Source organism: Leguminivora glycinivorella, chromosome 2 (assembly GCF_023078275.1).
Source record: "Leguminivora glycinivorella isolate SPB_JAAS2020 chromosome 2, LegGlyc_1.1, whole genome shotgun sequence".
Taxonomy (NCBI): Eukaryota; Metazoa; Arthropoda; class Insecta; order Lepidoptera; family Tortricidae; genus Leguminivora; species Leguminivora glycinivorella.
Window position 1 is genome coordinate 21829253 of NC_062972.1, and position 27532 is coordinate 21856784.

Here is a 27532-nt window from a genome sequence, read left to right on the forward strand (position 1 = left end):
CTTTAAAATCCTACATAAAAGTCTATTCCCCAAAGCCAGTGTCCGCCGGCTTTCCGCGCATGCGCACTATCGAAAAAACTGAAAACGCATTGTTTGGCTCTGTAACCATGGCAACGCCTTATAACGATACGGCGCGCGTGCGCGGGAAGGCTTTGGGCAGCTGAGCTGACAGTGCAAACCTTTGCGTCAAAATACAGGAAACAGTGTGAATTTCACGAAAGTTATTCAAGAAACCTATTAAAAACTAAGTGCATGGTCGTAGAAAAGGTATTGTATGCAACGGTGTTTAACTGAGTCAAAAAATACTCGTGCCGTCTTAATAACAATTGTCGGCTTCGCCTCAAATTGTTACCCACGCCACTCGTCTTTTTTGATCTCCTTTAAACGCCTGTTGCATAAAATACTATTTAAAGTTCTGCTTTTGAGATTTTTTCATATTTGAGAAAACAGCCCTTATGGCCTGAAATACGGCATACGGCAGTGATATTGACATTGACATATGCTTTTTCGTATTTTGATGGTATTTTGACTGCACTGTATTTTTTCCATGCTAATTTGAACCTTATCTCTGAGCGATGTTTTTTAATTTTCAGTTAGGTACATCACAGATGTGTATGACATGACATCTAGGTATTTAGCCATTTAAAAGAAACTACAAGGGGCTTTACAGACGTGGCGACTGCAACTGGTACAGGGCCTAAACCATAATTTAAAATTATATTGTGATTTTTATATGTATTTGTGGTTTATTTAATACTAAGTATGAGTTTCAACATTTTCAACTCAAGGAACTGAAATTAAGAGAAGGGACTCGGAAATTGGGTAAGATCAAGAGTCTGATGCAGATGCCGATGGCAGTATTTGATAAGATAAGATATGCGTCGATATTCCCTGTCTTTCTTTGTGTCTCTGACATGACTGCTGTTAGGTGTACTTTATTCATTAGGTTTTTATTTTATACACATACTTTATTTTTGTATCAAAATAAATGATAAATTGATAAAAAACCTAACGACCAAAAAGAATAAAGTACCTATCTGTTAGTCTTTAATACACCCCGCATATACGTAATGCACAGCACAGGCCTCCGAAGACCGGCAGGGCAATCATGGTCGCGCGATAAATGGTATAACATCGGGCTGTCCCTATCGCACTTACAAATAGTGTGATAGGGCTGATGTTTTATCATTTATCACGCGACCATAATTTGTCTGCCTGGAGGTATCGGCCTTTAGCCCTTCACACACGTCTTTGAATAATGTTTGCGGGGATAGGCAGGCTGACGATTTTTAATCTAAGTATAGAAAAGTAACGCAAAATGAAGTGCAAAGTAATTTGAAATACACCTAGATAAACAATCAATTGTATTAAGGAACGTTATCTACATATTTAGGTAAATTTAAGTCACATGAGACATGAACAGAGAAGGAAAGCTAGATGATGCGTATTTTTTCTCTGTCTTCTTGTATGCTACCTTTTTTACAGTTTTAATTTCTCAAAGGAGGTCAGTAGTTGACTACAAACTCAAAATAACACTCTTGAAAAAAATTAAGGGTCACTGACCTTTCACAGTAAATTGAGGTAGTGTGAGTGAAGGGTGTTTGTGTGTGTAATGGGGTAATTTGACAGATTCTGAAAATTCTCCCTGCTCTACCCCCTCTTAACGATAACTAGGTGTGAAAACATCGCTGCAATTATCAGTAACAGACTCTTGTAAGTATTAATGGACCTAACAGTAGGTAGACCTCTAGGTACTTATAGCTTGACATTGGCACCAATTTCTTGAGCCAGAAATTCCCAATATTCAATTATTCACACATCACTCCATGACACCATGATTGACTAGTGGATTTAACTAAACAAATTTTATACACTGCTTTTATAATATTGACTAGATAAATTGCTTCATAATACTGTTATTTACTATCTCACTTTCAATTAGGTACTTATCTTACATCTGCAAAATTTTTAAATAGTCAAAATTTTCTTCAGAAAAGAAAATTAACAGAACCATAAACTTAAATGATACGTTACAGATAGGTACGTTCCAATACATTTTCACAATTTATAAAAGGATTAAAATGCTGTCATCAGTCATCACGAATCCCTTTAGTGATTAGACATACCTATTTGTTAAAATAATCCTAGGTATAAATGTTGAAACTATATAATATATCACTGTAAACAATGTAGTTATTTGCTTCGGAACGGAACATTCATCCGTAAGCAAAACGCGTGTATCTCTAGATTAGATTCATATTCATACAAAAAAAATTTTGGTAACTGGCGGGAGTTGTGGCTAACCTAGAAAGGATCTCTTAGCGCCAGCTGCACCATTGGATAGACTTATCAAGGTCATATCAGTAGGGCATTTTCTACAATTAGGAAACAATTGAACGGCGACAGACAGTTTCCAGCCTTAGTGACATAGGGTATAGTTTTATTTGGAGCTGTCATAGCTGTCGTTGAGCGGCGGGAGGCTGTGCGCCAGCGTGCTGTCCAGCTTGCGTGCCTCGTGCTCCAGCGTGTACGAGTCTAGTGCTGGGTCCTGTGGAACAAATTACGAATATACTGTATAGCCAATGAATTGCTGTAGATCTTAGATAGCAACCCAGCATTGTAAGTAAAAAGCGAGGCATGAAGAATCGAACTCCAACACCTTTTTTGCATTTCGTGTCACTTCTAAAGTATAATATTAGATTGGCAGTTGCCAGACGACATGCAGGTTACCAGATAATACTTTACACAACTTTTTTCATTACGTTATGGTACGTAACGGTGTTACGTTTAATTCCAGTTAAAACTGCCAGCAGCTCAGACAGTCTTTACATGCGGATCCAGATGCCGCTCAAGTGGGCGATATAAGATTCGACGTTGTTACCCAGTGACACTTGACTACAGGAAAAACGGTAATTACCTACCGCTAACTCTGCCTTTTTATACCTCTGCCACACACTCGACGAGCGGCGTGGGAAGTAGGCAGAGGCATAGTGTGGCCGCGCTACTTGTCATGCCTACCACTCCCTATTTTGTCGGTTTTTTGGCGCGAGTCAACGGGCCGGCTACAACTTAGTGCGATTAATCGCGCGAGTAGGGCAGCGTGTGTGGCCGGAGGAGGCAACATCGCGGCAGCGCGAGGAGCATAGTGTGGCAGAGGTATTAGGGTTAACCCCATAAATCGTGATTCAGCTGACTGAGAGGGGCGCCTGACACAATAAGATATCTATCGTAGTATAGGCTACATGACCCTTTTTAAAGTCTCTCTTATATTATTTATTTTATTACTGTTCAATTAACCGAAAAATAATATTGCCATATTTTATTACGACTTGAAAACGGCAAAAAGAATGTTATGAGTCCTATGACGTCACTACATCGCTGACAGCGTTTTCGGTGTCCAAAACTAAAAATAAAATCATAATCATTTTAGTCAAAAATACAATTCATCATGCACTTTTATTACCTATTAAATATTACCGATAGACAAACAGGTAAAGTACCTAATAGCCATTGAGTATTACTACAAAGATATGTATAAATTAACTGTTAAAAATATGTATAATACCAGAAGTGTAAGAGAGAAGCGATTAGTACAAAAAAGTGCTAAAAACTACTACGGTGAAAGAATGTCCTCATACTCCTCATATATAGTGCCAAGAATTTATAATAAAATTAATTTTTTAAGACATACTCCAAAAATGTCAAAAACTATGTTAAAAACTAAACTTAAGTCCTATCTATCAGAGGACAACCAGGAGTTGTAATAATTTCGATAGTTAAAAGTAAAAAAAAAAAAGAAAAACAAAAAAGGGTTTAAATTAGTATTAAGTTACAAACGTTAAATATTAATCTTAGAGTATTAAGTTACGTTTCTGTTTTATATCAAAACTGTATTTAAGTAACTAATGTCTAAAACAATGAGCGCCTCTCGCCATCAAACGTTACAGTTTGGCGAGGATTCCTGTAAACTGTTAATTATAAGTTTATTTTTTGTGAATAATAAAATAAAAATAAAAAAAAAACCTCAAACTTATAAATATTGGTTTCTTAAGTCAAATTCTGTAGAAAATAATAATTTATTGTGCCTATTTTGATGAGTCTAGTAGCCTATGACTAGAGTCTAGTTACCTGTGACACGGTTCGCAGTGAGTCGCCTAGCGCGGATCGCAGGCGCTGCACGTCTCTTGCGGCGCGCCCGCTGCGGGCCACGTAGCTCTGCCGCCGCCGAATCTCCGCAGACAGCTGACTGCGGAGCTGTGACGCCTGATAACAATACAGTAAAACAAACTCAATTCATGAACCATACTTAAAAATAGACTTACAGTAAAAAAAAAATAAGCGCATAGTACGTAAACTGTTTTTTGAAGATTTCAAACATTATTCTTGACTAGCTTTTGCCCGCGGCTTCGCTCGCGTTAGAAAGAGACAAAAAGTAGCCTATGTCACTCTCCATCCCTTCAACTATCTCCACTTAAAAAATCATGACAATTCGTCGCTCCGTTTTGCCGTGAAGGGCAGACAAACAAACAGACACACACACTTTCCCATTTATAATATTAGTATGGATTATAACTTTATAACTATACTCTGTACTTTTAGGTATTAAAAGGAACGCAAACAAATAATTTGTAGTTACATTTGTCGGTTAACCAACCAGATACAAAACCCAAGCAGATATATCACAGCAACCTGTCTTTAACTTTCTTATTTGGTCGGGTAATGTTTTAATTTACCCTCAACGGGCTATTGAGGGTTGATTTTGTTAACACTTTTTTAAATGCCTAAAGATACAGACTATATAAAGAACGATAATATGCCAACAATTTGAACGATCTATTTTTATTAAAGTGAGGTACGGCTACAATGAGGAGGCACACTGACACTTTATCCCGCCAGGCGGCGCCTGTGCAAGTGCTTAGACCATATAATTATATATATTGTATATATTATACAACTCTGGCCTAGGCATGTCACTGTCATTCATATATGCAAGAGGAAAAAAAAATCAAATTCTCACTCTCACGTATGAAATTCTTTATCTGTGCAATGGACTAATAAGGTGGCGCCATCTGTCATAACCTTTGAGTGTGCCTACTCATTTGAACGATGTATTTTATCAGAAGTCTGTAATCTGTATATTTCCTTAAAATGATGATTTCCTGTAGGTACCTAACAATAATAGGAATTCCTCCGCTAATGCGTCAAAGATCTGAGTTAACGTAAATACAAAGTGCATTGGGACTGGGAATTCCACGCCTGTTGGTTTTAATGACATAGGTCACGTTCAGAAAACAATAGAGTAGTGATTGTATAAGTCCTAATCCTAATCATTTCGATGACGCTGCTGCGTATTGTTTAATAATCTTAAAGCGAAATTACCTACCTACTTAGATTAGAGCTAAGGCACTGGTCTAACCGCGAGCTAGTAAGCTATGAGCTATCGGCTATAAAAACGAAAATAAGATAAGCACTCCCGTGTAAATAAAAGAGACACGGCGATGTTCATAGTTACTCGTTTTTATAGCTAGCTAGCTTACTATCTCGCGGTGGGACCAGTGCCTAATAGTAAACGTTTGTCGGATATTTATGGTAAGAGGAACGTGATTTGTTGAATATGCTGCTGGATTTTCTTGTTTTTGGCTTGGCAATGCCGTAGACAGTTCCCTGACGTAGCCAGTTTGTCAGTCTGCTTCGGAGACATTGTGAAAGTACCTGGTTCTCGAGCCTGACGATAGGCAGGTTCAACAATAGAACTTATTTACCGATGACTTGCCTCCCTAGCCTCCAGGGGCCCATTTCTCGAACGATATTGGACTAATAATATTAGTCCACGAACTGTCAAATCGTATGGGTTGCCATGACAACACACGAATATTATTAGGCTAATAACTTTCGAGAAATGGGCCCCAGTAGTCGCGCGGCTTGCAGGGCAGCCTGGCGGTAGTGCTCAATGTCTTCGTGTCGGCTTAGCCTTGCCGTAGACAATCCCTTGAGGTAGCCAGTTTATTGTAATTCCTTTTGTGAATAATACTAAATAGTGTGAATATGTACCTAGTTCTCAAGTCTGATGATCTGCTGCCGGTGACTGGCCTCTCTAGCCTCCAATAGACGCTCTGCTTGTAGGGCAGCTTGGCGATAGTGTTCCATGTCTTCGTAAACAGTTCTTCCAGGCCTACTTGCACGAACCACTTAAGTCAGGGTTAGTGGGCTGTCAAATCTCAAATTCCATATGAAATGGTGGGTTAACCCTACATTTTCGTTGGTGCAAGTGGCCCTTAGGTAGCCAGTTGGTCAGTCTGTATTGAAGGTATTTATGAATGTACCTGGTTCTCAAGCCTGATGATCTGCTGCCGGTGACTGGCCTCTCTAGCCTCCAGTAGGCGCTCAGCTTGTAGGGCGGCCTGGCGATAGTGTTCGATGTCTTCACGACGGCTTGGAGATGTTGTGGACAGATCACTGAGGTAGCGAGTTCGGGTCAGTTTGAGTTCTGCCTCCTAAAATATGATCGAATCAAGGTTCAGTAAAAAAAACATTGTAAATATTGATAAAAGTTTCAATTACTTACAACAAAAACTTTTCATTGTATTCGATTACAAAATTCACAGAATTGAGCGGAAAATCGCCGTTAGCGCATAGATTTGAATTCTTCTTGTGCTTCAAGTCTTAAAGTATGTACTATAAGTAAAGTAAAGTATGTAATATAGAAATGAAATAAAAATAAATTCAAGTCTAGTTGGGACCAACTTTTTGCCTATTATTCACAATCATTTTCTGTCTTATCTTCTTCGTTTTCTGCTCTAAATCTGCAACCAAGTGAGCACCCTGAACTACATTCTAGTTTAATCGAGTCCTAATTAAAAATCTTATATGCGTCGTACCTGCATCTTGAGCTCCCTGTTGTCAAGCTCCAATAAGGTGAGGTCAGCACGGAAACCCTTGTCGCATTCCTCGCTCAGATTCGAGTCCTTTTCGAATCGAGTCTTGTTAAATAGAGAACTGATCAGGAATATTTCTAGCACGGACTCACCTTATCAGCTAGCTCCTTCTCCATGCGGCGTATCTTCATCTTGAGCTCTCTGTTCTCTAGCTCCAGCAAGGTGAGGTAGGCGCGGAAACTCTTGTTGTCACATCCCGCGCTCAGATTTAAAACCTTGTCGCATTGACCAATTTGACCATAGAGGAATAAGTAAGGGAAGAATTGTAACTATATACATCAGTAAATGCGGGTTATTTGTATAGGCATAGTTAAGTGACATCTAGCAACAATCACGCGTCAAACAGCGTGAATTATCAGTTCCACTACTCGATACTAGGTGGCAACTGCGTCTCGTCTGCCAAAAATTTAATATTAGAACAGTTTACAACTTATATTACAAGCAGAAGGAATTGAAAACAGAATACCGATTAATACTATTATAATATTAGCTAAAAATTGGTGAGCATTAGACTTTTCGTTCGTCACGACATCTATTGACAAGTAGCAGTACTGATAATTTAAGCTAGTTGACGCGTGATTATCGCTAGATGTCACTTAACTACGCCTATACAAATAACCCGCCTTTACTGATGTATGGAGTTACAACCCTCCTCACTTATTCCTTTACGCATTGACTTTAGCTGAATGGAGTCCTAAAGAATATTTCTGGCATGGACTCACCTTATCAGCTAGCTCCTTCTCCATGCGGCGTATCTTCATCTTGAGCTCTCTGTTCTCAAGCTCCAGCAAGGTGAGGTCGTCGCGGAAACTCTTGTTGTCACATCCCGCGCTCAGATTCGAGTCCTTGTAGCGCATCGAGTCTTTAGTTGAATCGGGACCTAAAAGTTTAGAATGTTACATCAATGTCAAGAATGATATATTGTCCCAGATTTGTAAGAACCTCTTTTTGACACATGACAGCGACCACAAAACGTAAACTCGAGCAACCTAATGAAACTTTAAATGAAATCCTGTAATAATATTAAAAATATTAATATAAATATTTAAAAAAAATCAAGAACTTAAAAACAATATTTCGCTTACTTTAAACATAATATAACACATGTTACATTTTTGCGGACCTTCGTTAGTGAGTATTTTACGATATTAATTTATCACACAGGATTTACTTATTATTTCATTTATCATTCATTTTTATTTTTAAACTAGTGCTGTGGCAGAGTCTGTCATTTCGATTCAATGACATTTCACTAAGTTGATAGAAATCGTATATTTGTTTAAGCACCTCCTTGTACATAGGGCCTAATCGATTCAAACAATTCGAAATTAATCGTTAGATTTGGCAAACGATACGTCTTAGCCACATCGCAACATACTTCAAAACAAATGTGTCAAAAATGTGAACTTACAAATCTGGGACAATAGGTGAAAAACTTAAGAAAGTCACCTGTTGTATGTGTGAGTGACGTGTTCGAATAGAGAACACGTATTTAAAATTAGTAACACAAACAAAACAAACGCCTATTCGAACACGTCACTCACACATACAACAGGTGACTTTCTTATGTTTTCACCTTTAACTGCCCTGTCTTGGGATGATGATATCACTTTGTTACCAAAATAAGATAAGTAAGCTGTAGTAGTAGTAGCAATCACTTTATTGTGAACAACAGATTTATAATATACAGTTTACTGGAACAGAGGTACAAAGGCGAACTTATACATATAAGGGATCTCTTCCAACTAGCCTTAGATTAGATGAGAGGAACATTAAAGTAGGTAATAGACAAACATTAAAGTAACTAGGTAAGCGTAGGGAGATTAGGGAGCCGTTGAAATTTTAGCTCTATTAGTTTCAGAACTCGACCAGTAACGCGAAGAGTGTAGATTTTTGATGTTGTCCTAAGGCATCCCAGAGACAAGCTCGCGACCCGCTTTATTTTCTTGAACGACCCGACCGCTTGACTCGATGGACTGTTGTCAAGAGGGTACAGGGCGCCCGGACCCACGACACGAGTCCTTTCTGGTATCCATTGCATTAGCTTTCAGATGAGAAGGTAAAACTTACCTCAGAATACAAAGGAAAGTTCCATGCCCCGTACGTTAGAACATCGCGATTATTTAAAAGAAATTTAACTACGGATCCAATGCAAGAGTTTTCAATGGCTGCCACAGCCGATTGTGGCGGTCAATAGCTTAAAGACTAATAAAAATGTATTCAACTTATTATCACCCTCCTTGCATTGCTTGCATTGTTACCCCGGCATCTGCCACGGCTCATGGCAGCCTGGGGTCCGCATTGACAACTAATCCCAAGATTTGGCGTAGGCACTAGTTTTACGAAAGCGACTGCCATCTGACCTTCCAACCCGAAGGGTGAACTAGGCCTTATTGGAATTAGTTCGGTTTTCTCACGATGTTTTCCTTCACCGAAAAGCGACTAACAAATATCAAATGACATTTAGCACATAAGTTCAGAAAAACTCAGTGGTACGAGCTGGGTTCGAACCCGCGACCTCTGGATTGAAAGTCGCACGCTCTTACCGCTAGGCCACCAGCGCTTCTTAAAAAATGTGTTCAACTTAAATAAGTATATTCATAAACGTTCACAAAAGTTATCACGCCGATAAAATTCGTTTGTCCCTTTCTATCACACCAATACGTCGGAAAGGGACAAACGAACTTTATCGGCGTGATAACTTTAGTGAACGTTTATGAATAAGGGGGATAATGTTTATAATTACCGGAATCCAAATCTGAGTAATAAACTGTCTTCTCGGTCCTGTCGTGGCTTTTGCTGCGAAGAGCCGAAGTCCGGTTCAGACGGCGATCTGCCTCCACCTTACGGAGTGACTCTTGGAGCGCATCGTTCTGAATAACAAGAGATAATTTAAAATATAGTGCAATATACACGGTGTAACATAAGGAAACCGAATAATTTTAACAGCGTATTCCTCATCATATGAAAAATGAAATATTTATTTTTCAAGCAGGCATATTACAATGCGCATATGAACGTCAAATAAAGCTACGTAGAGCCGGCTCTAACCCTACGCCTCAGCCTCGAGAAGATTTCAGTCCTCCCTCAGTTGGGAGGGGGATATCCACTATGGGACCGGCAAGAAACTCGGCGGGCCATTTCTTTTCAAAACATTACATCTTATAATTAACATGCATTAAATAACAAGATACAATTTAACATGCAAAAGTATTCATCAAATAAAAAATGTCAACAGACTAGGTAGGTACTCTATGAAAATTAATTTCAATAAATTTCAATATTAGAAGAGTAAAATGTCATATAAACTTTTCTGGGTTTCGCCTACTTTCAGAATTATAAGCATTTAAAGAAATAACAATTACTTATTATTTCTCAGAACAAAACGTTAATTTGATGGCGATGATGCCGTTGTCGGACATAACCTAACTATCCTCGTTGATAGATACCAAAAAGTAACTAGTGACTCGTTGCAAAAAAGTATTTTTTTAGAAAAAAAATGTAATTTTTTACTTTATCCCACAGTCGTCTTCTACGACACCCACAGGAAGAAAGGGGGTGGTGAAATTCTTAACCCGTCACCACACGGTATGTTTCACTTTATCAGTTGTGCGCAGCTTAACTTCAAACTTGGGTAAATCCATTCTGCTTTAAGGTTGATTATAAAAAAAAATGATCTGAAAGATAATCAACTTTATAGCAGAATGGATTACCAAAGTTTGAAGTTTAGTGACACAATTATCCTTGTTCTTATGTGCGACTGTAGCAGAATAACTTGGCTTCTCATAAGGACGTACTTGACAATATACACTTACCTTAGCCTTGAGTTCGTTACGCTCACGTTGCAGCGCATGCAGTTCCCGCTCTAGCTCGCTATCGGCGCTCTCTTTGCCGTCCCAAGTCGTCATACGAAGCTGAGACTCCAAACCTGATCTGCTCACAAAATACAGACACTTGAAATTCATCCTTATTTACTACCCATACTACAGGTTCATTCACGAAAGCTGGGACGAAGTAAACTTTTATTATGTAACTGTCAAGAGCCACTATTTTATTAGTTAATCTGTCACACACATAGATATTTTCATTCACTCATTCATTCTATTCGTGACAACTCTTGTGAATTGACCTGTATTTGAGAGTAAAGGCACAGTATAATAAAGAGTACTATCGTACAGTATGGCCACTCCCACTCCCCGCTGAAAGTGCCGCCCACCCCCTCTCGGTTAACTCACAGTTACCGCCTGTCAAAAACACGAACAGTCGACCTGTCACATTTCACTCATACAAGCATAGTACGCGTTCACCTACACGAGCTAAGACTGTGTGCTAGGAATGGGCCTCTTTCAATATATTTGATCGCCAGTGTCCGAGGTGTGGTAAAGGTAAAATTCCTAGCGACGTTTCTGTTTTCCCTAGCAAAGCAAGTAGCCCATAACGCGTTCATTTTCTTTATGACTTTAGGCATCTCAAAACAGAAAATCAAGAGTATAGGAAATACCTTTGCACTTCCACGTTGGCGAGTTGCGTAGTAAGCCGGTGCACTTGGTCTTCCAGCGTGCAGTTCAATCTCTTCAGCTCGCCGAGCGCTGACTTCGCGCTTTCTAACTTCTCACTCAGTACGCGTCGCTCGTTCTCGCAGTTGGCTGAAACAAATTATGTATACGTTACACTTGTATTAATAGCTGCTGGATCTCCGTGGCTTAGGAAGTCAAGTCGTCACATTGGTGTGTGGAGTAATTACACTGGCGATAGTGGCATCTATCGGTTGACTGCGACGTTACACTCTCAATCAAGATCTATTGCATACAGTTACCCTACTCATTTCCCAATTTTTTAAAGAGGATTGCTTAGTTTTTCCACGAGTTCACTTTCAGCTGAAGTACCCAGTCTCAAGAACTTACCTATGCTTTTCTGAATCTGTCTCAATTTATCTAACGCATTTTGCTCATTGTTCTTCGCTTCGTTGAGCATACGCTGAGTCTTACTGAGCTCCGCTCTAATCTCGCTCTCGGCAGAGGCGGCCTTTTGAAGCGAGGTCAAGAGTTGCTCGACTGTGCCCTTGAGTAACACAGCAATCTGAACTAAAAAACAAAAGAAATCTTACCGATGCTCTTCTGAATTTGTCTCAATTTATCCAACGCATTTTGCTCGTTGTTCTTCGCCTCGTTGAGCATACGCTGAGTCTTGCTGAGCTCCGCTCTAAGCTCGCTCTCGGCAGAGGCGGCCTTTTGAAGCGACGTTGAGAGTTGCTCGACTGTGCCCTTGAGTGACGTGCACCGGTCCTCTAGTGAGGCTATGGTGCGAGCGTAACCCTCACAACGCTCTTGCAGTTTCTGGAAAACGGATACAGATTCAAAGTGGATAAGAATACCTAGTCGCCATACTCAAGTGCCACATTCAGCTTCAAGTCCCACAATTTTGTAAATTCACAGCCTATACCTATAAATAATAAACATCATTTTAATCTATGTTCGAGGAATGTAATTAATTACCTTTAGCGCTTGATCGCGATCCCTAGCCGCGACGGCAGCCCGCTGCACATCGCCTTCCAATTGCGCGCGCCGTACGTCCAACCGCGCCGCGCGCCCTGTCAATAACATACCACCATTATTTTATACCCCATTTATCATGTTTCGTTAAATTATGTACTAATCCAGAGATCTACAATCTTCGGTTCGTGTTGCAAAAAAGGAGTTGTCTCTATCAAGCATAGCTGGGCATTAACTCGTTAATCCGTTAATCGTTAATTAACGAAGTTAACATTTTGATTAACGGATTAACTTTTAAGTTAACTTGAAAAAATGTTAACGGACTCGTTAACTTCCGTTAAATTTCTCCGAGTCCGTTAATCGTTAATCTAGTAGGGCACAGGCGCCATCTGCGCTGCGAAAAACACGTTCTGAACGCTACTATAAAAGCCCGAAGTACGGCAAATCCTATGATTTGCCGGTGAATCCTAGGTTTTACCGATGTCGATTGCTAAAAGTCCGAAATATTACCTAAAAAAGTATTCTTCACGTGGATTTGCTTTTACTAACTTTGATTCGGTGAATCCTAAGCTTTACCATGGCGACTGTTGTAGTGACAGCAAATTCGAGCCCTATTTACGACCACATTCGCTTCCCTAGCCTCCACCGCCCAAAGTGGCACAATAGTCCCGTCACCGCCAGTATCTCTCCTGACACAGCTCTTGGCAGTAGCTCAGGCGATCACTGCCTTCCACGTGCAGCCTAGAGTTCAATAGGCTAGCTGTACTTCGGCCTTTTACAGAAATATAATACGTTATAGTGGATACTGATGCAACTAAATATTTAAAGAAAAGTTCTTTTTTTTTCACGTGTTAACGGGTTAACGATTAACTTTAACTTACGTTAAATTTGTCGAAATGTATCGCTTTAACGATTAACGAAGTTAACTTTTTTAGTAACGGATTAGCGATTAACGAAGTTAACTATTTGATTAACGGTGCCCAGCTATGCTATCAAGTAGAGAAGAGTTTTTTAACGGTGGAATAGTAAGAATACCTTCCGCCGCAGCTAGCGCCTCCCTCAGTTGACCGACTTCTTGTACGCGCTCCGCCAGCTGCACTCGCAAATTCTCTCCCTTGTTCTAGAAAAAACATTCAAATTATGAATTTATTCAACAATATACTAGAATTTAACAAGCCAAGGCCTTTACGCCTATCGTGCGAGGCGCATTACCTTGAACTTTATCGAATTTGAATTTTAAACAAATCCGGAATCTCTTTCACATTTTATTCAATCGATCTTACTTTCATCAAGTGTCAGAGATTTTTAAAATGTAACTTCTTGTTATAATTACCAATTACAACAAAACATACCTACAGGAAGTTTCTCAAAAAAGACACCATTCATACTAATTAACTGGTTCTTCTCGGAGCTACTCAAGACTTACCTCGTTCTGAACCTTTTCCTCGGTAACTGAGCTAAGTGTGGCTTCCAGGCTTGTGATCTTATCTCGTAGGTTGCTAATCTCCACAGTCTTAGACTGGACTGATTCATTCTGAAAATAACATTTTCGATTTATCAGTATGTTTGACATAAAAATCATATTAGCGATAAGTCAACAAACTTCGGTCGACTTTAATTGAAATATGGAAAAATTCTGTTGATAGGTAGTTAGGCTGGTTTTTGTCTTACGCGGGCCGACCGCGTGGAGCGATCCGCACGACTAATTTGTATGAAATTGATGTTAGACTTGTATTGACCGCGATATAGACCGTGATTACCTTTTTGATTTTGAGTTTCCCGTTTCCGTGATCATGATGCATGCAACTGCGTCGAAATATCGGGAGCTCGACAAAAATCAAAAAGGTAATCACGGTCTATATCCCGGTCAATATAAGTCTAATGACAATAACCGTGAATCATTCAAAACTCTTATTGAAATTGATGTTGTCGTCCACGCGGACCCGTCCGCTTTACTCTAAAACTCTCCCTTACTACATATTAGTCCGGTGCTGTCGCTCCGCGCGGTCGGTCCACGTGGCACTAAATAAAGATTAGCTTTATCAAAGAGGATCGAGTATTATAGAGTTACTGTCGAAGTAAAATGTGTAATCACAATGCATAAACTGCCATCTCTTGACACAGGCTTAAAACTTTTGAACCTCAGTTTTGACAATTTGGCCCATATTCTTAGCTTGATATGTGTTAGTCAAATATTAATATTAGCGCCATCTAGCTGAGCGTACCCCAAAAGTGTAATGCCATCTAGGCCAACGTACCTTTTTCTGTATGGTACCAAAGACCTATATAACTTCGTATAGACGGCCAAGGTCTAAGAAAAAAACGTACCTCAAAGCCATAGAGAAAAAGGTACGGCGGCCAAGATGGCGTTACACCTTTGAGGAACGCTCGGCTAGATGGCGCTAGTATTAATATTTTAACACATATCAAGCTAAGAATATGGGCCAAATCGTCAAAACTGAGGTTCAAAAGTTTTAAGCCTGTGTCGTGAGATGGCAGTCTATGCACTGTGATTACACATTTTACTTTGACAGCAACTCTCTATAACACTCGATCCCCTTTGATGGTACTGAGGTACGTCTTTTTCTTAGACTTTATCTGAACGGAGTTATATATGTCTTTGGTTTTATCTATAGTGTTCTAATAGGTTTACCAGTCCAGTAAGCTGCGCGTCCTTCTGCCCAAGTGCGTTCTGTAAGCGAGCCTTCTCTTCCTGCGCGGAGCGGAGGTTGGAAGTGATGGACTGTAACTTGTTGTCGCCCTTGCCTTGCTGCTCGCTCGCGTCTTTCAGCTGTTTCTTCAGGACGGCTATTTGAGTTTTGAAGTCATCCTGTTACAAAAACAACAGATGTTTTATAATCGTTTTAAAACTAAGTATGTTACCTATGAACCATAGTACAAGCTTTGCTTAGTTTGGGGCTAAGTCGATCTGTGTAAGGTGTTACCAATATTTATTTATTTATTATTTACTAGTATTCTACAAGTCTATGGGTGTATGTTTTCGTGTCCCTATTATTTTTAACTATGCTTATAGTTACTCGCCCAGCGGTGAGCTATCAAAATCGCCGTGTCTCTTTTATTCGCACGTGAGTGCTTATCTTTTGTTCGTTTTTATAGCTCATAGCTTACTAGCTCGCGGTGGGACCAGTGCCTTACACATTTAAATGTTAATTCAATGTCGAACTAGCAACAAAGTCCAAAATAATTTAAGTGAGAGACAGCCTAACCGTAGTTACTGCGAAAACCCTGTGCATACTAAGGGGGGTCTTGTGTTTCTACTTCGTTTAGTAGTTTTGCCTATACAAATTGCACAATATTAAATTGCATAATATTATTTAACATAAAAAAACTGAATGTTGTGTGACGAACCTTTTCCCTTTCGATCTGGCAGACTTCGTGCATCAGGTTGCGAACGCCCTTCTTGATGAGCTCGGGATCCACATCGATGATTTCGTTGCGATCTTCCGAGTGATCACGACCTGCTAATCGTACGCTCGTCTATAAATACTCATAAGAATTTGTCCATAAACGTTCACTAAAGTTATCAAGCCGATACAGTTCGTTTGTCCCTTTCTATCACACCAATACTTCGGAAAGGAACAAACGAACTTTATCGGCTTCATAACTTTAGTGAGCGTTTATGAATAAGGGGGTTTGAATATAAATAAACTATTTGGATTTGTTATAATAATACTTCGCTATCATTTATGACCAGTGATCGGAAATTCGGGAGCTTCTATACCTAAACTTCGACCTCAGTCTTTTGTTTTGCGTGATGTTGACTAGTATGGAGGCGGACTCAATTTGGTTTTACTAATAAATTTCCCGGGACTTCCCGTAATACCAATATCTAAATTAAGGCCTTAAATGGATTAACACGTGTCCTTTTTGTACATGCTGCCGACATATCGTTAAAACGGCTTGTACATATGTTGACGAAATTCGCTAAAAAAGGCATAAAACCTAACGACAATTGATACACATTAACAATTTTCTGATGTTGCATACAATCCCGGGATCCCGGGATTTAAATCATAAATAATATTATTTTTAAGAAGCCGACTCCATACTTGCTCAGCTTAGCTCCCGAATTTCCGAACCCTGTTTATGACTTCACAAGCTGTTATTTTACATCAAATTAAAAAAACATTAGCCAATAAATCCAAAACATATGGGCACGTACACACTAGCGTTTCTGCTGCACGTTTATAACAGCAATTCCCGTCAACTTTGTACAAAAATTAAGGGAAAAGTTAAATTTGTTTTTATTAATTCCTATTTTGTTACCAAGATTTTGTTGATGAATTGAGATTTTATTAAGTTTTATTTCGTCATTAAGGTTCTCTAGTATCTATATTTTCTTAATTATAACAATTATCCTGTATATATCTTACGAAAGTCGAATTATATTACTAAATGTTGGTAACAAAATAGGATCAATTAAAATTTGCTGACGTGGCATTGTACAAAGTTGACGGGAATTGCTGATAAAATACAGCCGGTGTGTCGGTCGTCCGCGTCTTGATGTGTTTAGTATTAAAACACCGAGCGGTAGGCTTGTGCCGTTTCGTTCATTGATCGGAGCGCTCCGATCTCGTTCAATCGCTCCCACGAACTAGTTCGCTCTTTTAGGTCTTTTGCTCATTTAGTTCAGCCAGACCAGCGACCACTGCGGTCGGAAAGATCAGAACGAATGGGACCGAATAGTGTCAAAATGATACGAATAGTCCACAGATAGTAACATTCCGGGCCGAAAGGTTGTAAGTAACCGAAGTTTAATATGAAAACTTGACTTTTTTTGTTGCTCTGCTAAGTAAGCTCTCGCTCTCGGTCGGCGCAGTCACACATTCGTTCTCGATCCAAACCGCTCGCGCTCGCCAATCCTATACTGAACTAAATGAGCAAAGACCGATTCTCAGACCACGGAAAGATTCAGTTCATTTCGGTCATTGATGGGATTTTATTCCTAACAGTTCATAGTTCGTGAACGACACAAGCCTACCGAGCGGTCGCTCCTAACTTGTAAGAGCGTGCGCAGCTACGCAGCGCAGATTGAGCGCGGTCTGGAGTTCTGCGTTCTGCGTTCAGAACGCAGAACGCCGCCTGTGTGCGTTGGAACTCTTGAGCGGTCAACGGTCACCAGAACGCGGAACTCTAACAGAAAACAGACCGCTCTCTGTCTGCGCACGCTCTAAAACCTCGGATACAGTACCTCGGTGCGGGCTGTAGCGGCGCGCCGGGCTGGCGAGCCGCCTGCGCGCGGCGGCGTGCACGGAGCCGTCGGGCTGCACGCCGCACACGCGCCGCAGCGTGTGCGCGACGGGCGACAGCGTGGTACAGTACCTCGGTGCGGGCTGTAGCGGCGCGCCGGGCTGGCGAGCCGCCTGCGCGCGGCGGCGTGCACGGAGCCGTCGGGCTGCACGCCGCACACGCGCCGCAGCGTGTGCGCGACGGGCGACAGCGTGGTACAGTACCTCGGTGCGGGCTGTAGCGGCGCGCCGGGCTGGCGAGCCGCCTGCGCGCGGCGGCGTGCACGGAGCCGTCGGGCTGCACGCCGCACACGCGCCGCAGCGTGTGCGCGACGGGCGACAGCGTGGTACAGTACCTCGGTGCGGGCTGTAGCGGCGCGCCGGGCTGGCGAGCCGCCTGCGCGCGGCGGCGTGCACGGAGCCGTCGGGCTGCACGCCGCACACGCGCCGCAGCGTGTGCGCGACGGGCGACAGCGTGGTACAGTACCTCGGTGCGGGCTGTAGCGGCGCGCCGGGCTGGCGAGCCGCCTGCGCGCGGCGGCGTGCACGGAGCCGTCGGGCTGCACGCCGCACACGCGCCGCAGCGTGTGCGCGACGGGCGACAGCGTGGTACAGTACCTCGGTGCGGGCTGTAGCGGCGCGCCGGGCTGGCGAGCCGCCTGCGCGCGGCGGCGTGCACGGAGCCGTCGGGCTGCACGCCGCACACGCGCCGCAGCGTGTGCGCGACGGGCGACAGCGTGGTACAGTACCTCGGTGCGGGCTGTAGCGGCGCGCCGGGCTGGCGAGCCGCCTGCGCGCGGCGGCGTGCACGGAGCCGTCGGGCTGCACGCCGCACACGCGCCGCAGCGTGTGCGCGACGGGCGACAGCGTGGTACAGTACCTCGGTGCGGGCTGTAGCGGCGCGCCGGGCTGGCGAGCCGCCTGCGCGCGGCGGCGTGCACGGAGCCGTCGGGCTGCACGCCGCACACGCGCCGCAGCGTGTGCGCGACGGGCGACAGCGTGGTACAGTACCTCGGTGCGGGCTGTAGCGGCGCGCCGGGCTGGCGAGCCGCCTGCGCGCGGCGGCGTGCACGGAGCCGTCGGGCTGCACGCCGCACACGCGCCGCAGCGTGTGCGCGACGGGCGACAGCGTGGTACAGTACCTCGGTGCGGGCTGTAGCGGCGCGCCGGGCTGGCGAGCCGCCTGCGCGCGGCGGCGTGCACGGAGCCGTCGGGCTGCACGCCGCACACGCGCCGCAGCGTGTGCGCGACGGGCGACAGCGTGGTACAGTACCTCGGTGCGGGCTGTAGCGGCGCGCCGGGCTGGCGAGCCGCCTGCGCGCGGCGGCGTGCACGGAGCCGTCGGGCTGCACGCCGCACACGCGCCGCAGCGTGTGCGCGACGGACGACAGCGTGGTACAGTACCTCGGTGCGGGCTGTAGCGGCGCGCCGGGCTGGCGAGCCGCCTGCGCGCGGCGGCGTGCACGGAGCCGTCGGGCTGCACGCCGCACACGCGCCGCAGCGTGTGCGCGACGGACGACAGCGTGGTACAGTACCTCGGTGCGGGCTGTAGCGGCGCGCCGGGCTGGCGAGCCGCCTGCGCGCGGCGGCGTGCACGGAGCCGTCGGGCTGCACGCCGCACACGCGCCGCAGCGTGTGCGCGACGGACGACAGCGTGGTACAGTACCTCGGTGCGGGCTGTAGCGGCGCGCCGGGCTGGCGAGCCGCCTGCGCGCGGCGGCGTGCACGGAGCCGTCGGGCTGCACGCCGCACACGCGCCGCAGCGTGTGCGCGACGGGCGACAGCGTGGTACAGTACCTCGGTGCGGGCTGTAGCGGCGCGCCGGGCTGGCGAGCCGCCTGCGCGCGGCGGCGTGCACGGAGCCGTCGGGCTGCACGCCGCACACGCGCCGCAGCGTGTGCGCGACGGGCGACAGCGTGGTACAGTACCTCGGTGCGGGCTGTAGCGGCGCGCCGGGCTGGCGAGCCGCCTGCGCGCGGCGGCGTGCACGGAGCCGTCGGGCTGCACGCCGCACACGCGCCGCAGCGTGTGCGCGACGGGCGACAGCGTGGTACAGTACCTCGGTGCGGGCTGTAGCGGCGCGCCGGGCTGGCGAGCCGCCTGCGCGCGGCGGCGTGCACGGAGCCGTCGGGCTGCACGCCGCACACGCGCCGCAGCGTGTGCGCGACGGGCGACAGCGTGGTACAGTACCTCGGTGCGGGCTGTAGCGGCGCGCCGGGCTGGCGAGCCGCCTGCGCGCGGCGGCGTGCACGGAGCCGTCGGGCTGCACGCCGCACACGCGCCGCAGCGTGTGCGCGACGGGCGACAGCGTGGTACAGTACCTCGGTGCGGGCTGTAGCGGCGCGCCGGGCTGGCGAGCCGCCTGCGCGCGGCGGCGTGCACGGAGCCGTCGGGCTGCACGCCGCACACGCGCCGCAGCGTGTGCGCGACGGGCGACAGCGTGGTACAGTACCTCGGTGCGGGCTGTAGCGGCGCGCCGGGCTGGCGAGCCGCCTGCGCGCGGCGGCGTGCACGGAGCCGTCGGGCTGCACGCCGCACACGCGCCGCAGCGTGTGCGCGACGGACGACAGCGTGGTACAGTACCTCGGTGCGGGCTGTAGCGGCGCGCCGGGCTGGCGAGCCGCCTGCGCGCGGCGGCGTGCACGGAGCCGTCGGGCTGCACGCCGCACACGCGCCGCAGCGTGTGCGCGACGGACGACAGCGTGGTACAGTACCTCGGTGCGGGCTGTAGCGGCGCGCCGGGCTGGCGAGCCGCCTGCGCGCGGCGGCGTGCACGGAGCCGTCGGGCTGCACGCCGCACACGCGCCGCAGCGTGTGCGCGACGGACGACAGCGTGGTACAGTACCTCGGTGCGGGCTGTAGCGGCGCGCCGGGCTGGCGAGCCGCCTGCGCGCGGCGGCGTGCACGGAGCCGTCGGGCTGCACGCCGCACACGCGCCGCAGCGTGTGCGCGACGGGCGACAGCGTGGTACAGTACCTCGGTGCGGGCTGTAGCGGCGCGCCGGGCTGGCGAGCCGCCTGCGCGCGGCGGCGTGCACGGAGCCGTCGGGCTGCACGCCGCACACGCGCCGCAGCGTGTGCGCGACGGGCGACAGCGTGGTACAGTACCTCGGTGCGGGCTGTAGCGGCGCGCCGGGCTGGCGAGCCGCCTGCGCGCGGCGGCGTGCACGGAGCCGTCGGGCTGCACGCCGCACACGCGCCGCAGCGTGTGCGCGACGGGCGACAGCGTGGTACAGTACCTCGGTGCGGGCTGTAGCGGCGCGCCGGGCTGGCGAGCCGCCTGCGCGCGGCGGCGTGCACGGAGCCGTCGGGCTGCACGCCGCACACGCGCCGCAGCGTGTGCGCGACGGGCGACAGCGTGGTACAGTACCTCGGTGCGGGCTGTAGCGGCGCGCCGGGCTGGCGAGCCGCCTGCGCGCGGCGGCGTGCACGGAGCCGTCGGGCTGCACGCCGCACACGCGCCGCAGCGTGTGCGCGACGGGCGACAGCGTGGTACAGTACCTCGGTGCGGGCTGTAGCGGCGCGCCGGGCTGGCGAGCCGCCTGCGCGCGGCGGCGTGCACGGAGCCGTCGGGCTGCACGCCGCACACGCGCCGCAGCGTGTGCGCGATGGAAGACAGCTTGGCCTCGGCCTCGCGCTTGCCGTGCTCGCACTGCGTCAGCGACGCCTCCAGCGCGCGGCAGCGCCCTTCGCTGCCGCCGAGACGGGCCTGGACACGTGAGATACAAACTAGCTTTCAGGCTTAGGGTAGGTTCAGATGACAAGCGTTGAACGCGCGTTTACAACTACATAAGTTTATATTCAGGCTGTACACATGCTAACGCGCGTTTTAAAAATACGCGCGTTGAAAGCTGCACTAACACCCGGCAGTTGACAGCGCGCGTCAATGTGCGCTTTGAGATCATTGGTTTCCTGTGTTGCTGTTCAGTTGAGCGCGCGTTTTCGACGCGGATAGACGTATGAGGGTCATCCAGAACTCGTCCGAAATGGACACAGAAGCTCACTAAATAAATAAAATAAAAAAAAAAAAAAAATTTTGCGCGCATTCAACGCGCGCTCCGCGCTTGTCATCTGAACGTGCTCTAGAAGGTCGGTTGCACCAAACCGTCTGTCACTGGATTTAGCGTTTTCAATTTTTTGTATGGGAATATTGGGAATTTACATGGACTTCTGCTGCGTGACGATGATGTGTTTGTCAACTGTGGTTGGTGCAATTGGCCCTTAGTGTTACGATGAGTCTGTTAAAGTACTCAATAGATTTGGTACTTAAAGTATTAAAAACAACTATAGGACAGGGATACCTTCAACTCTTGAATCTGCTGTGTAGCGTCGGCTAGACACACTTCGAGATTATGCTTGAGTTCCTCGAGACGACGCTCCTTGGAACGGCAATCTTCCAGACGTAGAACCAACTCCTAGAAACAATCAGATAATATTAGAAATTAACTTAGTAACAAGTTTACAGAACTAAAGGAAATTGCCGTTGTCGAAATGCTTAAAAAATATATTTCTTTCAAAAAAATATGAGAAATCTTAGATCATTTCAGCAGTCTATACCAGCTCGGTGCCGCGTTACAAGCGTTGCATTTAGCTCGGCACCAGATCAGCGCGGCCTCGTCTCGTTGACCGTCCGCGCAACGAGAAGCACGGAAGATGGAATATGGCTGCCACTTTAACAATCCTCTAGGTACAACTGTGTCAGTACCTGGTCGCGAGCACGGCAAGCCTCTTCCAGCTCTGCGCCGCGCTGACGACTGGCGGCGAGGTCGGCGCGGGCGGCGCCTAATAAAGCTTCTAGCTCGGCGCCGTGTCGGCGCGCCGCAGCCGCCTCGTTGGCTGTCCTTTCTCGTTCTTCGCACTCGTTCTGAAGTCTAGAGGGATATAAAACAGTCGATTAAAAACGTAGTTTACATGAAGTGTACTAAAAATGTTAATAATTTTTGGTCATCAATCTCACAATCTCTCAGATAATAGATAAATAATAATAAATAAATAAATATTATAGGACATTCTTACACATATTGACAGAGTCCCACGGTAAGCTTAAGAAGGCTTGTGTTGCAGGTACTCAGACAACGATATATATAATATACAAATACTTATATACATAGACAACATCCATGACTCAGGAACAAATATATGTGCTCATCACACAAATAAATGCCCTTACCGGGATTCGAACCCGGGACCGCGGCGTAGCAGGCACGGTCACTACGCGCTAGGCCAGACCGGTCGTCAGATCTCGAGATATGTAGCTACAAGTCAAGATGAATAAACAATTAAATTAAACAGTATTTACCTGGACTGAAGCTCCTTGATGTCATGGTTGGCTTGCTCCAGGGCGGCGCGTTCTCTCTTCAGCTGCGCTTCTGTAGCTCGCAGCTCTCGCGTCACGTGTTCGCCGCCCGTCTCTGATTCCTTCAGCATGTTCTGAAGGCGGGAGAGCTCTAGCTCCAATGATGAGCGGTTTTCTTCGAGCGCTGGAGAGCAAAGAATAAGTGAAAAGTTAGCTCTGGGTGTACTCGCTTGATGATGGATAACGTAAACAAGAGCGTGTCGGGCCACGCTCAGTGTAGGGTTCCGTAGTTTTCCGTATTTTTCTCAAAAACTACTGAACCTATAGTTCAAAATAATTTTCCTAGAAAGTCTTTATAAAGTTCTACTTTTGTGATTTTTTTCATATTTTTTAAACATATGGTTCAAAAGTTAGAGGGGGGGGGACGCACTTTTTTTTCCTTTAGGAGCGATTATTTCCGAAAATATTAATATTTTCAAAAAACGATCTTAGTAAACCCTTATTCATTTTTCAATACCTATCCAACAATATATCACACGTTGGGGTTGGAATGAAAAAATATATCAGCCCCCACTTTACATGTAGGGGGGGTACCCTAATAAAACATTTTTTTCCATTTTTTATTTTTGCACTTTGTTGCCGTGATTGATATACATTTTTTTCAGCTTTTAGCCAAATTTCAGCTTTCTAGTGCTAATGGTTACTGAGATTATCCGCGGACGGACGGACGGACGGACGGACGGACGGACGGACGGACGGACAGACAGACATGGCGAAACTATAAGGGTTCCTAGTTGACTACGGAACCCTAAAAAGGTAAATATCGTCTATTCTACAGTTAAGGTCAAAAGATGACACGAGTAATCCACTATTGGAAATAAGTATGGAAAATATGATACAATACGGCGATAAATTACAGTAAAAAAAAGTGGTGAAGCCAATGGTGCCCACGCTATAGCTCGCGGCAGCTGCTGTTGTACTCGTCGCGCTAGAGAGAGAGGCCTGGCTATGCTAGAGAGAGACAGCACTCACTGGCCACGCTGTGCACGGCCTCGTCGCGCGCGCGCGCCGCCTCGCGCCGCTCGTGCTCGGCGCGCTTCACGTGTTCTCGTAGCTCGCGGCAGCTGCTGTTGTACTTGTCGCGCTCGGCCGCGCAGTTGCTGAGCTGCCGGCGAACGTCCGTCAGCTCCTTGCGGAGACTTTCCGACTCATTCTCCACTGAAGTATAAACACACTATATTTTTACAGACCTTCAAAATACGTGTCGACAGTCTAGTCAATTTTGTCGCAATTCTGATCCTAGTAGAATTTTTTTTTGTATAATTTGTCAAAGCTTCCATAACAAGTAAGAAAGTGGCGCATTTTGCTTGGAAATATGCATACAAAGATCAGGGCCTTTCGCCAAGAGTACAATGTACAATGACACGCCGAGGCGAACGATACGAAACTGTCTATGTCGCGCCAATACTGAAGAGCAATAGAGAGAGATAACTACAATACGCTACTGACTGTACTCTTGGCAAAAAAAAAGTTTATTCGGAATGTAATGCTTAAAACCAAGAACGATTAATACTGGACTGCCAAAGCCCATACAAAAAAGCGTACCGCCGAAATGTATGGGCCTTTTAGTCTTAAAACTAGATGGCGCTGTTAACAGCCTGGAAGTGGCCAAAATCATATTTTCCCTAGATATTTTTGCGTGTTTTTATTTTTTATAAGAACAAATGACATATTTCTTCATTTTAAAATCATGATATCACGTTAATACACATTTTGAAAAAAAAATTGTAGGCATCATCAGTGTAGATATGAGAGTATTTAATAGGTGGCGCTAAAAACTCGAGGCACGATTCTTAGTTTCATAATGGAAATCCTATATAACTATTCCTTGCTTATAACTAATACATTCTGCCAAAGCACACTGTGTTTTGTTGGAAGCCCCGTATGATTTATCCCCTCATATGCTTAGACACGGATCCGTGTGTGGGAATTTTAATCTATTGTCTTAAATGTCAAGGTCATTTTTTCAAAGATCAAAATAGACAGGCCGCATACGAGGGGTTATGCTCGCAAACTCACGTTCTTTCAGCTTCCTGATAGTATCCTGCAGCTGCGTGTAGGCGTTGTCATACTTGTCCTCGGCCAGCGAGAGTTGCGCGCGAACCTCCTGGCATTCGCGGTTGCTCGCCTCCTTCTCTAGGTGAAGTTCTTTGATGCGGTTCTCGAAACGGGCGCAGTCGTCCTCTGCTGCCGCCCTGAAGCAATGAAATATTTTAGAACGCATTTTCGTATACGTTTTAATGTCCTAGTCAGAGCGCGCGGTTGAAGCGCTCTTCAGGCGCTCTAATGAGGACGCACACTGACATTTTATCCCACCAGGCGGCGCCTGTGCAAGTGTCAAGGCATGTCACTGTCATGCATATGTGAGAGAGAGAATAAATATATCATCTTCTCGCTCTCACGTATGAAATTCTCTATCTGTGCAATGCAAGTGCAATGGACTAATAGGGTCGCGCCATCTGTGCCTCCTCATCACATCATCTGTACCTCATCATGGCTCATCTGTACCTTTGAGTGTGCCTCCTCATTAGTTTTGGGAACATTTTAGAACTCTTTTCACATACGTTTCTATTTCTACATCATACTTGGCTTCATGCTTTCTAATATAAATACAATGTAGAATACGCTGCGCTAACCCAGTTTCTATCATACTTCTCACAAACTTACTTGGCTTCTTCAAGACGAGTCTTCAACGCAGCTAGTTCATCCTTCAAGTAATTAATGTAAGTAATTTATTATTTTATCGTGTACCTTTTAACTTTCTTTCTTTCTATTTCTGTGATAACCTGACATAAAATGTTTTATTTTTACCAATAAAGAAACTGAACTGAATTGATATGTCCGCTGTCGGCGCGGCGTCACGGTTCACGCGTTCTAAATTGTTCTTAGAACATTCTAGAACTCGTTACACTTAACATTTTATCTCGTTAGTTCTAGAACTTAATTAGTTTCGTCAAGGCGACTCTTCAAGGTAGCTAGTTCATCCTTCAACTGGTTGCAGCGGCGTCACGTTTCACGCGTTCTAATTTCGAGGGTTTACTGGTAACCCGATAAATCGAAATAATTTGTCCTTGAAATAACAGCATTGTGAAAATACCACATTTCAAAAACCAGTTTGCTCAACTTATCGGGTTTCACCAGTAAACCCTCGATTTGTTCTGAGAACAATCTAGAATGCGCTTCGCTTACCCTAATGCTTCTATAACTTACTTGGCCTCCTCCAGGCGAGTTTTCAAAGCAGCCAGTTCGTCCTTCAATTGGTTGATGTGAACGCGGTCCTGATCTGAACGCGCGGCGGCGGCACGCTTCACGCATTCTAATTTGTTCTAATAACATTCTAGAACTCTTCAAGCTTAACATATCTCTACAACTCACTTGGCTTCCTCAAGGCGAGTCTTCAACGCAGCTAGTTCGTCCTTCAACTGGTTGATGTGCCCGCGGTCCTGATCTGAACGTGCGGCGGCGTCACGCTTCACGCGTTCTAATTTGTTCTGAGAACAATCTAGAACGCGCTTCGCTTCCTCTAGGCGTTCTAACAGCGCTTGTTGCTCTTGGTGAGCTGGAATAGATGACATTTATTAAATAAAATCGTGCTAACCTATCTCTGGCATCACTGCTGCTGGCTGCAGGGCACTGCAATGGCATACCGAAGACAATGAGATCGTCGTAACGCATTTATTATAACACAACTGCACTTTTTCTGCTGGATTTGATGCAAGATTAGTCCACCTGAAGCAACCTTTTTTGCAAAAGGATCAAAATTCAACTCAAACTGCCAAAACAGGCGATGAAAGGATGTTATCCGGCCCTCCGTCTATCCTTCAAATTGTGTGTGAGCCAGCTCTGTAGTAAGAATGCATTTTTGGTGTAAATTTAGCCTCCAAATTTTAATCCACTGATCTAGGCCATGTTACTAACCCATGATCAACGCCTGTTGCTTGTCGCTCTCCGCTCGCAACATCGCCTCATCGTGCTGGAGTATGAGCTGGTCGCGTTGCGCCAGGAGTTTCTTCTCTCGCTCGCGCGCACTCGCATCACCAGTTTCCTTCTCGCTCGTCAGCGCTGCTATCGTTTGCGATAGCTTTTGCTCGAGAGTTAGGCGGAGTTGTTCCTGTAAACGTAACGAAATTGATGAAATGCCATTAAGCTTTGAAATACCTACATTATAAGTGGAAATTTACTGTCTTGAACCCACGAACACTGGATGGTTAGCCCAGCGCTCTCTCATCTGAGCTACCAATGGTGCCATCCAATAGAGAAAATATCTTATCCATAACGCACCCCTAGCGACATTTGGTGATGATCCTAATTTATTCCACCTCTTTCTACCTCAAAGACTGATACATAGAACTATCTGTGCACACCACCTCATATATTTGTCGATTGACCCGCTAAAAGATACGGTGGAATGGCATGAATTGTTGTTGCCTTTGTTCTTATAGTCACCTTTTCTTCCTTCGGTTGGCGACGTTGCTTTAGTTCTACGCCTCTTTATTCCTTG

The 27532-nt window shown here is 45.9% G+C and overlaps 1 protein-coding gene across 1 annotated transcript in view; it reads right to left on the bottom strand.

The window, feature by feature from the left end:
* Window positions 1–1666: 1666 nt before the first annotated feature.
* Window positions 1667–27532, bottom strand: part of LOC125242317 (rootletin) — a 108984-nt gene continuing 83118 nt past the window's right edge. Inside the window, exons 19-39 of the mRNA XM_048151090.1 lie at window positions 26950–27142; window positions 26407–26590; window positions 25051–25226; window positions 24004–24189; window positions 22975–23155; window positions 22381–22546; window positions 21977–22090; window positions 21177–21384; window positions 15797–15906; window positions 15081–15257; window positions 13854–13961; window positions 13463–13547; window positions 12431–12525; window positions 12043–12271; window positions 11437–11581; window positions 10751–10868; window positions 9682–9808; window positions 7658–7815; window positions 6324–6494; window positions 4129–4263; window positions 1667–2548 (exon numbers count right to left, since the gene is read on the bottom strand). Of these exons, the coding sequence (XP_048007047.1) occupies window positions 2441–2548; window positions 4129–4263; window positions 6324–6494; window positions 7658–7815; window positions 9682–9808; window positions 10751–10868; window positions 11437–11581; window positions 12043–12271; window positions 12431–12525; window positions 13463–13547; window positions 13854–13961; window positions 15081–15257; window positions 15797–15906; window positions 21177–21384; window positions 21977–22090; window positions 22381–22546; window positions 22975–23155; window positions 24004–24189; window positions 25051–25226; window positions 26407–26590; window positions 26950–27142 (3174 nt within the window). The 3' untranslated portion in view covers window positions 1667–2440. The remainder of the gene's footprint in view (window positions 2549–4128; window positions 4264–6323; window positions 6495–7657; window positions 7816–9681; window positions 9809–10750; window positions 10869–11436; window positions 11582–12042; window positions 12272–12430; window positions 12526–13462; window positions 13548–13853; window positions 13962–15080; window positions 15258–15796; window positions 15907–21176; window positions 21385–21976; window positions 22091–22380; window positions 22547–22974; window positions 23156–24003; window positions 24190–25050; window positions 25227–26406; window positions 26591–26949; window positions 27143–27532) is intronic.